The sequence below is a fragment of the Oryctolagus cuniculus genome, chromosome X (assembly GCF_051225735.1).
Source record: "Oryctolagus cuniculus isolate XC-2025 breed Fujian yellow rabbit chromosome X, ASM5122573v1, whole genome shotgun sequence".
In the NCBI taxonomy this organism is placed as follows: domain Eukaryota; kingdom Metazoa; phylum Chordata; class Mammalia; order Lagomorpha; family Leporidae; genus Oryctolagus; species Oryctolagus cuniculus.
In genome coordinates, this window is record NC_142888.1 from 130459458 (window position 1) to 130474059 (window position 14602).

General features: G+C 37.6%; 2 protein-coding genes across 6 annotated transcripts in view; one reads left to right on the forward strand and one right to left on the reverse strand.

Moving 5' to 3' along the window:
• The window catches only part of LOC138847567 (uncharacterized), a 673630-nt gene that overhangs the window by 345324 nt on the left and 313704 nt on the right, over positions 1 to 14602 (forward strand). The window lies entirely within an intron of this gene.
• The window catches only part of GABRA3 (gamma-aminobutyric acid type A receptor subunit alpha3), a 327562-nt gene that overhangs the window by 195831 nt on the left and 117129 nt on the right, over positions 1 to 14602 (reverse strand). For all 5 annotated transcript variants that reach the window (XR_011385360.2, XM_051833857.3, XM_017350870.4 and 2 more), the window contains exon 3: positions 10726 to 10847. Coding sequence is in view for 4 of the 5 variants with exons in the window: in XM_051833857.3 (XP_051689817.1) it covers positions 10726 to 10847 (122 nt within the window). In the remaining variant the exon portion in view is untranslated. The remainder of the gene's footprint in view (positions 1 to 10725; positions 10848 to 14602) is intronic.

The window sequence follows — 14602 nt, forward strand, 5'->3', positions numbered from 1 at the left end:
CAGGGGATTCCAAAACCATCCCATCGAGCTGGCATGTAGCAATGCCATCTCACTAGTCATAGTGATCAATTTAAGTTCACAATTGATCACACTGATAGGTCTAAGAGTCAAAGGGATCACACAAACAAGACTAATGTCTGCTAATACTAACTGATAGAATCAAAAAGGGAGATTACCATCCATCATGGGAAGCGGGATACACAGGAGACTCTTAGAATGGCAGATGTCCTAAATAGCGCTCTGGCCTCAGAATCAGCCCTTAAGGGATTCGGATGTGGCTGAAGAGCCCATGAGAGTATTTTAGGCATGGAAAGCCAAGCCACTTTGTAAAAAAAAAAAAAAGAAGAAGAAGACCTAACCGAAAGGTCTCTGCGAGTGAGATCTCAGTGGAAAGAACAGGGCCATCAAAGAAGGAGGTACCTTTCTCTAAAGGGAGGAGAGAATTCCACTTTGACTATGACCCTGTCAGAATAAGATCGAAATCGGCGAACTCAAAAGGCTTCCATAGCCTTGGCAACTCATGACTAGAACCTAGGGAGATTACTGACGCCATAAACAAGAGTGTCAAATTGTTAAGTCAACAACAGGAGTCACTGTGTACTTACTTACTTCTCATGTGGGATCTGTCCTTAATATGTTGTCCAATGTGAAGTAATGCTATAACTAGTACTGAAACAGTGTATTACACTTTGTGTTTCTGTGTGGGTGCAAACTAATGAAATCTTTACTTAATATATACTAAATCGATCTTCTGTATATAAAGATAATTGAAAATGAATCTTGATGTGAATGGAATGGGAGAGGGAGCAGGAGATGGGAGGGGTGCAAGTTGAGGGAAGTTATGGGGGGAGGAAAAGCCATTGTAATCCATAAACTGTACTTTGGAAATTTATATTTTCCAAATAAAATTTTAAAAAAGGTAGATCTTAAAAAAACAATCACTACAAAAAGGAGAAAAAGAAGATGTAATTTATTTTAAATAAATAGTAAAGAACTAGATTATACATCTCATGATTGTAGACCTCAAGATAGCCTATTCAATTTAATATTAACTGTTAGTTTTCTTTTTAACAGAGGTAGAGAGATGACAGCATTTGCTGTCTTTGAGACTGCACTTTCTGTTTCATCTAACTACATTCTCCAAAGCCTAATACTGAAGGAAAAAGTCTGTTTAAATTTAAATATGGAGAGGAATGTGACAGAGGCATACATACACAGACATATAGAGAGAGAAAGAAAGAGAGAGAGAGAGAGAGAGAGAGAGAAGATGGTCACTCATGTTTTCTTCTGGCTTTTTTCAGGGGTTTGCTAATTGAGTATACTATGAAAGTTACTGGATTCTGTTTAAGATCAGTCCATTTTCTTGATATGTATGACATTCCTTCTTTTGTAAACAAAACATTGGATTTTTCATTCAAAAGGAAATGTGTTGGAATCAGTAGACATTTTGTCTTGCTGTTTCCGCTTGAAGATTCCCACTAGATCTCTGACATGAAATGCAAAGAGGTTTGCCTCAAGCACGAATAATTTCATAAATTGGAAGAGTTGGTTCCTTAGCAATTCTTAAATTCAATAAGCATAGCATATTTTTATTTTAGGAATCATAGCATCCTAATCCACATAAGTGGTACAGAAATGCCATGGTCATGTGAGAAGGAAAAGGAAGTGTTTGACCCATGCATATAAAAGGGGGATAACATTTGAGTCATGCTTCTTTATACTTTGGATTTTTTTTTCTACCACAAAAATGCATGTTCCCTTACAGGCAGGATTACACTATCTTTTGTATCTCGGGACTTACTTGAAATGAGAAGTACATTAATTCTTCTGTGACTAAGTGAGCAATTCCAAATAAGAGCATGTGATAGCTTTTTAATTGCTGGACATATTCCAATAAAAGGTTCTTACCCACAGAGCTCAACTTCTTGCACAGCTATCAAAGATATCAAAAACCTTTGAATATTCATGTGGAAAATCAACAGCCTTTTTATCCTTTGAAGTATAATTCCAATATTTACACGACAATTCTTCAACTAGGCAAAAAAATGTTGTGCTATTTAAAAAATAAAGTGGGTTGAAATCCAAGGGAACCTCAACCATGCATATAAAAGATTAAAATATTTATATTAACTTAAAAAAATTATGGGACATGAACTCTATAGAATACTATACAGAAACAATGAAATCCGGTCGTTTGCAACAAAATGGAGGAATCTGGAAAGCATCATGCTGAGTGAAATAAGCCAGTCCCAAAGGGACAAATATCATATGTTCTCCCTGATCGGTGGCAACTAACCGAACACAAAAAAGGAAACCTGTTGAAGTGAAGTGGACACTATGAGAAACAGTGACCTGATCAGCCCTTGTCCTGACTCTGATGTACAATTTAATACCTTATCCCTTTTAGTATTTTTGTTCTATTTAATACTATTGGTTGAACTCTATAATTAACACACAATTATGCTTAAATGTTTAAATTCAACTGAAAAGTGACCCCTGTTAAATATAAGAATGTGAATAAGAGAGGGAGGAGATGTACAATTTGCGACATGCTGAATCAGACTTGGAGTTAGGATCGTGCCAGGGGATTCCAATACAATCCCAACAAGATTGCATGTACCAATGCCATCTCACTAGTCAAAGTGATTAATTTCAGTTCACAGTTGATCACACTGATAGGTCTAAGAGTCAAAGGGATCACATAAACAAGACTAACGTCTGCTAATACTAACTGATAGAATAAAAAAGGAGAGAACAATCCAACATGGGAAGCAGGATACACAGCAGACTCATAGAATGGCAGATGCCCTAGAAAGCACTCTGGCCTCAGAATCAGCCGTTAAGGCATTCGGATGTGGCTGAAGAGCCTATGAGAGTATTTTAGGCATGGAAAGCCAAGACACTCTGGCAAAAAAAAAAAAAAAAAAAACAAACAAAAAAAAAAAAAAAAACAAAAAAAAAAAACCTAAATGAAAGGTCTCTGCGAGTGAGATCCCAGTGGAAAGAACAGGCCATCAAAGAAGGAGGTACCTTTCTCTGAAGGGAGGAGATAACTTCACCTTTCATTATGGCCTTGTCCAAATAAGATCAAAGTCGGTGAACTCAAAAGACTTCCATAGCCTTGGAAACTCATGACTAGAGCCTAGGGAGATTACTGAAGCCAAAAACAAGACTGTCAAATTGTTAAGTCAACAACAGGAGTCACTGTGTACTTACTCCGCATATAGGATCTCTGTCCTTAATGTGTTGTCCAATGTGAAGTAATGCTATAACTAGTAATGAAACAGTATTTTACACTTCATGTTCTTTACTTAATATATACTAAATTGATCTTGGAATGGGAGAGAGAGCAGGAGAAGGGAGGGTTGCGGGTGGGATGGAAGTTATGGGGGGGGGGGAAGCCATTGTAATCCATCAAATGTACTTTGGAAATTTATATTTACTAAATAAAAGTTTAAAAATAAATAAATAGGGCCGGCGCCGCGGCTCACTAGGCTAATCCTCCGCCTTGCGGCGCCGGCACACCGGGTTCTAGTCCCGGTTGGGGCGCCGGATTCTGTCCCGGTTGCCCCTCTTCCAGGCCAGCTCTCTGCTGTGGCCCGGGAGTGCAGTGGAGGATGGCCCAGGTGCTTGGGCCCTGCACCCCATGGGAGACCAGGAAAAGCACCTGGCTCCTGGCTCCTGCCATCGGATCAGCGCGGTGCGCCGGCCGCAGCGCGCTGGCCGCGGCGGCCATTGGAGGGTGAACCAACGGCAAAGGAAGACCTTTCTCTCTGTCTCTGTCTCTCTCTCACTGTCCACTCTGCCTGTCAAAAAAATAAAAAAAAAAATAAAAAAATAAAAATAACTAACTAAATAAATAAATATAAATATCAGAAGTACAACTTTTGGATTACAGTTGTTTTCCACCCAAAACCTCCCTCAAACTGGCAACCATCCCATCTCTCACTCCCTCTCCCGTCCCATACTTCATCAAGATTCATTTTCGATTTTCTTTATATACTGAAGATCAACTTAGTATATACTAAGTAAAGATTTCAAAGGATTGCATACACACAAAGTATAAAGTACTGCTTGAGTACTAGTTTTACCATTAATTCACATAGTACAACACATTAAGTAGAGAGATTAAGTGACTGTCGAGGAAGAGCTTACTATTTTATTCTTTTCAGTATTTTGTTTTTCTACTTAGTAGCATTGCTTGAACTCTTTAATTTACACACAATTATTGCTAGGTGTTTAAATTTAACTGAAAATTGATCCCTATTTAATCTTTAACTTTGTTTTTAGTATGAACATTTTAATGATATTAACTCTACAAATCCACAAACAAGGAATATATTTCCATTTTTTGTGTCTCATTAATCAGTGTTTTATAATTTTCACTGGAGAGATCTTTCATTTGCTCGTAAATATCTGAAAATTCAGTAGCTATTATGAGTAGAAATTCTTTCTTGCTCTCTTTTTCAGCAAGATCATTATTGCTGGGTGGAAATAGTACTGTGTTTTCATGTTTATTTTTTTAAAATTTTTATTTACTAAATATAAATTTCCAAAGTACAACTTTTGGATTATAGCGGCTTTTTCCCCCATAACTTCCCTCACATCCACAACCATCCCACCTCCCACTCCCTCTACCACCCAATTCACATCAAGATTCATTTTCAATTATCTTTATATACAGAAGATCAGTTTAATATATACCAAGTAAAGATTTCAACAGTTCGCACCCACACAGAAACACAAAGTATAAAGTACTGTTTGAGTACTAGTTATATCGTTAATTCACATAATACAACACACAAAGGACAGAGATCCTACATGGGGAATAAGTGCACAGTGACTCTCACTGTTGATTTAACACTTGACACCCTTATTTATGAAGTCAGTAATCACCCAAGGCTCTTGTCATGAGTTGCCAAGGCTATAGAAGCCTCTTGAATTCGCCAACTCCAATCTTATTTAGACAAGGCCATAGTCAAAGTGGAAGTTCTCTCCTCCCTTCAGAGAAAGGTACCTCCTTCTTTGATGGCCCGTTCTTTCTACTGGGATCTCACAGAGATCTTTCATTTAGGTCATATTTTTTTCTTTTTTGCCATGGTGTCTTAGCTTTCCATGCCTGAGAAACTCTCATGGGCTTTTTAGCCAGATCCGAATGCCTTAAGGGATGATTCTGAGGCCAAAGTGCTTTCTAGGGCATCTGTCATTCTATGAGTCTGCTGTGTATCCCACTTCCCATGTTGGATTGTTCTCTCCTTTTTAATTCTATCAGTTAGTATTAGCAGACACTAGTCTTGTTTATGTGATCCCTTTGACTCTTAGACCTATAAGTATGATCAATTATGTACTGAATTTGATCACGTTGACTAATGAGATGGCATTGCTACATGCCAGCTTGATGGGATTGAATTGGAATCCCCTGGTATGTTTCTAACTCTACCATTAGGGGTAAGTCCAATTGAGCATGTGCCGAACTGTACATCTCCCTCTCTTATCCCAACTCATATTTAACAGGGATCACTTTTCAGTTAATTCTAAACACCTAAGAGTAATTGTGTTCAATGGTATTAAGTAGAACCAAAAAATACTAAAAGGAATAAAATAGTAAGCTCTTCCTCAAAGGACAAGGGCTGATCAAGTCATTGTTTCTCATAGTGTTCATTTCACTTTAACAGGTTTCCTTTAGGTTCTCAGTTAGTTGTCACCGATCAGGGAGAACATGTGATATTTGTCCCTTTGGGACTGCCTTAACACTCAGCATGATGTTTTCCAGATTTCTCCAGTTTTTTGCAAATTACCAGATTTCATTTTTTGTTTTTACTGCTGCATAGTATTGTATAGAGTAAAAATCCCATAATTTCTTTATCTGGTCTTCTGTTGATGGGCATTTAGGTTGATTCCATGTCTTAGCCATTGTGACTTGAGCTGCATTAAACACTGAGGTGCAGACAGCTCTTTTATTTGCCAATTTAATTTCCTTTGGATAAATTCCAAGGAGTGGGATGGCTGGGTCTTGTGGTAGGGCTATATTCAGGAATCGGAGGAATCTCCAAACTGTCTTCCATAGTGGCTTTACCAGTTTGCATTCCCACCAACAGTGGGTTAGTGTCCCTTTTTCCCCACATCCTCACCAGTATCTGTTGTTAGTTGATTTTTGTATGTAAGCCATTCTAACCGGGGTAAGGTGAAACCTCATTGTGGTTTCGATTTGCATTTCCCTGATGGCTAGTGATCCTGAACATTTTTTCACGTGTTTGTTGGCCATCTGGATTTCCTCTTTTGAAAAATGTCTATTGAGGTCCTTGGCCCATCTCTTAAGTGGGTTGTTTGTTTTGTTGTTGTGGGTTTCTTGATCTCTTTGTAGATTCTGATTATTAATCCTTTATTCATTGCATAATTTGCAAATATTTTTCCCATTCTGTCGGTTCCTTCTTCGCTTTCTTGACTATTTCTTTTGCAGTACAGAAACTTCTCAATTTGATGTAATCCCAATTGTTAATCCTGGCTTTGACTCCCTATGCCACTGGGGTCTTTTGCAAGAAATCTTTGCGTGTGCCTATATCTGGCAAGATTTTTTCCGATGTTCTCTAACAATTTGATGGTGTTGGATTGTGGGTTTAGATCATTAATCTTTGTTGAGTGGATTTTTGTGTAAGGTGTGAGGTAGGCGTCTTGTTTCATGCTTCTACATGTGGAAATACAGTTTTCCCAGCACCATTTGTTGAATCGACTGTCCTTGGTCTAGGAATTGGTTTTAGATCCTTGTTCAAAAATAAGTTGGCTGTGGATGTTTGGATTGATTTCTGGTGTTTCTGTTCTATTCCATTGGTCTATCCATCTGTTTCTGTACCAGTACCATGCTGTTTTGATTATAACTGCCTTGTAGTATGTCTTGAATATGGTATTTTGAGGCCTATGGCTTTGTTTTTGTTGTAGAAGATTGCTTTAGCTATTTGAGGACTCCTGTGCCTCCATATGAATTTCAGCATCATTTTTTCCAGATCCAAGAAGAATGTCTTTGGTATTTTGATTGGTATTGCATGGAATCTATAAATTGCTTTTGGAGAATGGACATTTTTATGATATTGATTCTTCTCTCTCTGCCTCTACCTCTCTCTGTAAGTCTGTCTTTCAAATAAATAAAATAAATCTTTTCAAAAATAAAATAAAGCAAATATCCATATTATGTATAGTAATCTACATATTCAATGCAATTTCTTTTTTTAAAGATTTATTTTTTATGTGAAAGGCAGATTTACAGAGAGGCAGAAGCAGAGAGAGAGAGAGAGAGAGAGGTCTTCCATACACTGGTTCACTTTCCAGATGGCCACAATGGCCAGAACTGTGTCAAAATGAAGTCAAGAGCCAGGATCTTCTTCTGAGTCTCCCACATGGGTTCAGGGGCCCAAGGACTTGGGCCATCTTCTACTTCTTTCCCAAGACATAGCAGAGAGCTGGATCAGCTGGAACTCAAACCGGCACCCATATAGGATGCCAGCGCTGCAGAACAAGGCTTTAACCCGCTGTGCCATAGTGCAGGCCTCCTCAATACTATTTCTATTAAAACACCAGTGACATGCTTTACAGAAAAAGTAAAAGAGATGCAAATATTCATATAAAATCACAATAAATTCAGAATCACGTAAGCAATGTTGTTATCAAAAAAACTAATAATAAGCTGGAGGCATCACAGTTCTTGATTTAAAAGCATACTGCTAAGTTAAAATAATTAAAGCAGCATGATACTGGCATAAATATCCACACATAGATGAATGGAACAGAATAGAGCCTAGAAATTAATCCACATTCATAGAGCCAACAGACTTTTGACAAAGGTGCCAATAACATACATTGGAGAAAGGAGAGTCTTTCAATAAATAGTGCTGGCAAAACTGGATGTGTATGTACATATGAAGGAAATTAGACTCTTATCTCTCGCCATATACAAAATCAACTCATGATGGATCAAAGATCTATATGTAAGATGTGAAACTTGAAATTGCTAGAAGAAAACATATGGGAAATACGTCAAGACATTCATATAGGCAATAATTTTTTGGATAAAATCTCCAAAGCACAGGCAACAAAAGCAAACTAAGTGGGATTATATCAAACTCAGAAGCTTCTGGACCGAAAAGGAAGCAACCAATAGAATGAAATTATATGCAACAAAATGGGAGAAAATATTTACAAGCTACTTATCTGACAAAGGACTTATATCCACAGTATATCAGAAACTCATAAAAAATAACCAAATAAAAAAAGAAGAAAAGTAAACAAGTCCAGTCAAGAAATGGGCAACAGACCTGAATGGAAAGTTCTCAAAAGAAGAAATACAAATGGCCAACAGATACATGAAAAATTCTCAGTGGGACTAGCCATCAGGTAAATGTAAATTAAAACTATGAGATAACACATCACACTTGTTAGAATGGATATTATCAAAACAGATAGGAGGTAACATATGATGGTGAGAACATGGAGAAAGGGGAATTCTTATACTCTATCGGTGGGAATGTAAAGCAGTGCAACCACTGAGGAAAACAGTATGAATATTTCTTTAAAAACTAGAAATAGAACTGCCATATGATCCACCAACCCCACCAATGAGAATATATCACAAAGACATGAACTTATTTCATCATAGAAACAGCCGATCCAACATGTTTATTGCAGCACTGTTCAAAATAGCCAAGTCATGGAATCAATCAAGGTATCCATCATTGGATGAATACATAAGGAAAATTTATTATATACACACAATGGAATAATATTTAGCCATAAAAATAATGAAATCTTAGCATTCTTCACAAAACAGATGGACCTGGAGGTCATCATGTTATGTGAAACAAGCCAGACACAGACAGACAAGTATTTTATGTGTTTCCTCATATGTGGAACCTAAAAATAAACAAACTAACTAACTAAATCTTAACACAGAATGGTGATTTCTAAAGGTTGGGAGGGATAGTGCGATTTGGATAATGGTTACCAAATCAGAGACAAATTGAAAGAATAAGTTCCTAGCATGGTAAGGAGAATATAGCTAAAAAAAAAAAAAAAAAAAAAAAAAAAAAAAAAAAAAAAAAAAAAAAAACTAGCGTGTATTGAATGAGCAAACTTAAGAAAGAAGCTTCAAGCCTCCAATCATAAAGAGTAACATGAAAGAAGGGGAAACACTGATTACATTGAATGAATTAATCTCTTTCAAGGAGAATGCCCCCAGTCACCTAATTATCTTCCACCAGACCCCACATTTAAAAGGCCCCACCACTTCAACATTGCCACACGAGGGAATAAGCTTCCAGCACATGAATCCTTGGTGGAAACTTTCAAACCATATCCTAACCATAGCAGGCAGAAAAAAGTGGGAAAAAATAACAACAGATTAAACAAACAGAAAGCATATAACAAGGTTGTAGATTTAAAGACAATCATATCAATCATCATCACATTAAATGTAAATCATTTAACACCCACATTAAAAGAGACAGAGACAGGGTTAACATTCAGAATCTATAAAGAGCTTAAGAAATTCACCCACAAGAAAGCCAACAGTCCAGTTTAGAAATGGGTAAAAGATTTGAACAGGTATTTCTCAAGAGAAAAAATTCAAATGGCCAACAGACACTCTAGAAAATGCTCAGGATCACTAGCCATCAGGGAAATGGAATTAAAAACCACAGTGAGTTTTCACCTCATTCCAGTTAGAATTTCTCTCATATAGAAATCAACAAACAACAAAAGTGCAAGGATGTTTGCGGAAAGGTACCCTGGTACACTGTTGGTGGGAATGTAAATGGGTGCAACCACTGTGGAAGACAGTATGGGGATACCTCAGAAATCTGAATATAGACCCACCATATGATCCAGCCATCACACTCCTGGGAATTTGCCCATACCAAAAGAAATCAGACTATGGAAGAGTTATCTGTACCCCCCATGTTCACTGCAGCACAATTCACGATAGCTAAGATATGGAATCAACCCAGATGTCCATCAACTGTTGACTGGATAAAGAAACTATAGTATATATTCACTATGCACTCACCTGTTAAAATAATGAAATCCTGTCTTTTGCAACAGTATGGTCATACCTGGAAACTATCATACTTAGTGAAATAAGCCAGTCTCAAAAAGACAGATATCATACGTTTTCCATGATCCAAGGTAACTAATATACAGTACCTGAAATGTAATGTATTGGCATGAAATAGACTTTTTGAGCATCTATGATTATTTATAGTCCTTGCCTCTTCCTTTGAGGAACAGTTTTGTTTTGTTTTCATTTTCTTCATGCTATTTGTTAAATTCTTTTACTTAGGGTTGGTTTAACTATACAATCATTAAGTATGCTGAAAATAGATCATTGTAAAAATTAAGAGTCGGAATATGAGAGGGAGGGGGAGGAAGGGTTGGAGTGTGGGTGGGAAAGAGGGTAGGGGGGGAAGTGCCACTATGTCCCTAAAACTTTACATATGAAATATATGAAACTTGTATAACTTAAATAAAATTTTAAAAATAGGCTTAGTCAAACTTTGAGGTATAATAGTTTAGATGAATTTGCCTAAGTGAGATCCAGACCTTCCAAAATCTAACAGGCAAATTACTCACTGAATAGAGGACCAATTTCCAGTGCTCAGAGAGAAGAAACTCAGCTTTACACTAATAGCATTACTGAAGGTAACTTATGACAATGGCCAAAAAGATCTTAAAATAACTGACCTCCAAGCCCAGGTCGTAGCCGGTTGTCATAGCCATCCAGAAGACGATCCAAGATTCTGGTGAAGATAGTAATATTGTCAGTGCTGTCATCAGGAATATCCGGGGCATGCTTAGGAGAGAGTCTGAGGCAGTGCATGGAAAAGAGAAAAAAAATTCTTAATAGGAAACAACTATGTGTTTAAATATTATAATTTAAGACTATTTCAGCCGGCGCCACAGCTCATTAGGCTAATCCTCTGCCTGCGGCGCCGGTACCCAGGGTTCTAGTCCCGGTTGCAGCGCAGGGTTCTGTCCCGGTTGCTCCTCTTCCAGTCCAGCTCTCTGCTGTGGCCTGGGAGGGCAGTGGAGGATGGCCCAGGTGCTTGGGCCCTGCACCCACACGGGAGACCATTAGGAGGCACCTGGCTCCTGGCTTTGGATCAGCGCAGCGCACCAGCCCTAGCGGCCATCTGGGGGGTGAACCAATGGAAGGAAGACCTTTCTCTCTGTCTCTCTCACTGTCTAACTCTGCCTGTCAAAAAAAAAAAAAATTAAGACTACTTCAATTAATAGACTAGAGCAAATAAATAACCTTATATGTTAGCCAAAACAGTAAACACATTGTATTTGTCACAATGATTGCCTGTATAGGAAGCAGACAGTAGTCAATATCTGAGCTCTTACTCCAGCATTGGTGTGAAATTAACCAAGCATGTTTCAGCCCTATCCCAGCAGAGGAGAGACAAGCAGAAATCCTGGACAGAATATCAGTGGGAACACTACCTGGCATACAATTGATTCATTAAATGTTGGTGCATAAATGAATGGGCTTCGAAATAAATAAGGGAAATGTTGTTACTGAGAACTTACCTCTCTTCTAGCCCCAAGAAACATAAGTACACAGAACAACAAAGTCAGACAAACCTTTGAATTACATCTTACCTACCCCTTTCTCCACCCTATGGAAAATAGGGCAAACGAGTAGTAGCAGTTATCAAGTGTTAAGGCCATCAGGACTCTTAGGAGACTCCACAATCTTTCTTATTTTATACATAATGAAACTAGCTCAAAGAAGAAATAAAATTTTCACATGATTACATTGTCAGTGAAAGGCAAAGGCAGGACTGTAATCCAAGTTTTCTGATTTTCTAGTGTTCCTTAGAGACCTCCCACTTCTCCGGTTTGGATGCATTTTGCAAGCCTTTCTGAGCACTATGCACCTTGCTAACCACCTAATTCAGACCCAGGCACTATGTATGATACTTTTACCCTTTAATGAGGAGCTTGGTTGTTTTTATAGAATCAAAGTAGAAAGGTCCTGGAGGTAGGTCTCAGAGGGAAGAGGGATAGGATGAAAGAAAACAGATGTCGCCGAGGATCAAGAAGCAAGGGTTGCCAAGGGGTATAGAATCAAGTAGTGGAACACGAGTTAGAATCCTGAGTCTCAGTGCCAGTTCTTTGTGAGGTGGGGTAGATCATTAATCAAATTACAGTATATACATCTTTACACCTCAGTTTTCTCCAAACTTAAACCTAGAAAGATAATTTTAATAGTCATGTAATAACTATTCCTAGCATCCAGTTAATTAGAACTGTAAAACTTATAGCAGTAAAGAGGCATTCCTAAAGGACAATCAATATGTCTTCTCATCAATATTTATACCTAGCAGCAAGGTTCTTGTTCTGAAAAGACTCAACAGAAGATCTACAGAATAGTAGAAACATCAAAATTGAATAGCTCTCACACCATTACTCTCTAGATGACAACTTTATAAAATTAAATTTGAACCAAAGGTTTCTTAAATCATAAATCTAATTCAATTTGCTTAATCATTCAATATATTGGCATTGGGTGTTATCTATGTATCTATTACTGTCTAGGTATTGTGATACAGTAGAAAACAAAACAAGTAATCCTCCCCCTGCTTAACTTAAATGATTGCTGAGATAATAAAATTATAAAATAGGTAAACATGGAAAATAGGATCTAGGCTTCAAGAGTCTGGAAACAAAGTTTATTAGTGGTATAAACTTAAGCAAATATATTAGCCGTTATTATATTACCTCTAGTAATAGCAATGGCATCTTAAAATAACTTCACAGATACATTGTACTGATATTAAATAATATATTATAATTGCTAGGCTTAATGCTTCATATCTATAAGTATTCAAAGTTTGTTTTCTTTTTTTATAATAACAGTTTATGGACTTGAATGAATTATTCAAGTATAAATATTAAAAAAAATATGGCACTCCAATCAACCTAAAGCCATATGAAAAGCTTCAGCTAGAGAGGCATTGGCACTTTGTCAAGAGTAGAGATGACTGGCCAACTTTGCAGACAGATCATAAGAGGTGATACAGGTACTTCATCGGGAAGATGAAAGAAATAAGGGAATTGTAGTGCAGAGCTAACAAACTGACGTTAATATGCTGAAGAGATTAAATACAGATACCTATCAGGTAATATTCTACCCTTGGCTCATCCCATCAGTCTTCCAGATCTGCCTGACATGGACTGTGGAGAGAGGCTGTGGGAGATCAACTGATTCTGTGCAAATGTCTTTCTTATTATCCCTTTACTCTCACCAGGGGTGGGGAGGTTGATCTTGACTCTGCCTTGCCTAATTCAGTTTCTGGGAAATATGAATTGAATGAAAAACAATATATTGAATTACTAAAAGGGAGTAGAAAGGAGAATTCTCATAGAGTCACAGACAACTATCAAGGTTCAGATGTTATATACTCCAGGTGGATTTATAGATAGGAATACAAAATTCTCTGACAATAATCTTGAATCACCCAAAGAGTTAATGGGAAAGCTAAAAGTTGTACCTCAAATACCTGAATGTGAGGGCAATACACTGTGACTTCTCTCTTAGCCAAATACTCTCATGAGAATGCATTTCCATCCCCTACTGACTCTACTTATATATTAGCAACATTCTTCATCAATAAACTTAAAGTTTTTAAGTTAAAAGTCAATGCTAAATAAAAATAAAAATATTTTCAATAGATTCATTTATGATTCATACATGATTATTGATATATTCTCCTGATGGTCACTGCATTATTTCACAGGTAGTTGAAAATTGGTTTAATCTGAAGCCCAGAACAGAAGTTTCTGTTCAATAATTAAACTGATGAGCTACTGTCTATCCAGAGGTAGCTTGAGAGAAAAGGAAATAATCATGGTATGTCAGGATTATACTGTAACTTTGAGATCTAATAATTTGTTTTCCTCATTTTATAGATGAGACACCTAAGATATTGACACCAGTGATAGAAAGAAATTTTCAAAGCTCCATATTTATTAAGTTGATGTGACTGGTACAATAAACAGACCTATTGTGCTTCATAAACTACCTCTACTTCTTGGATTGAATATTACAACACTAATCCATTATTTAAAATGAAAATAATGGCCGGTGCCGTGGCTCACTTGGCTAATCCTCCACCTGCAGTGCCGGTACCCTGGGTTCTAGTCCCAGTTGCAGTGCAGGGTTCTGTCTTGGTTGCTCCTCTTCCAGTCCAGCTCTCTGCTGTGGCCTGGGAAGGCAGTGGAGGATGGCCCAAGTGCTTGGGCCCTGCACCCGCATGGGAGACCAGGAGGAAGCACCTGGCTCCTGGCTTCGGATCATCACAGTGCGCCGGCCGTGGCGGCCATTTTGGGGGTGAACCAACAGAAAGAAGACTTTTCTCTCTGTATCTCTCTCTCTCTCACTGTCTAACTCTGCCTGTAAAAAAATAAATAAATAAAATGAAAATAATGTTACCAGTACAGAGCTCAATTCCCAACAAGATATGGAATCAATTCAGATTGTCCATCAACTGAAGACTGGATAAAGAAATTATGGTGTATATATACTATGGAATACTACACAGTGGTAAAAAAA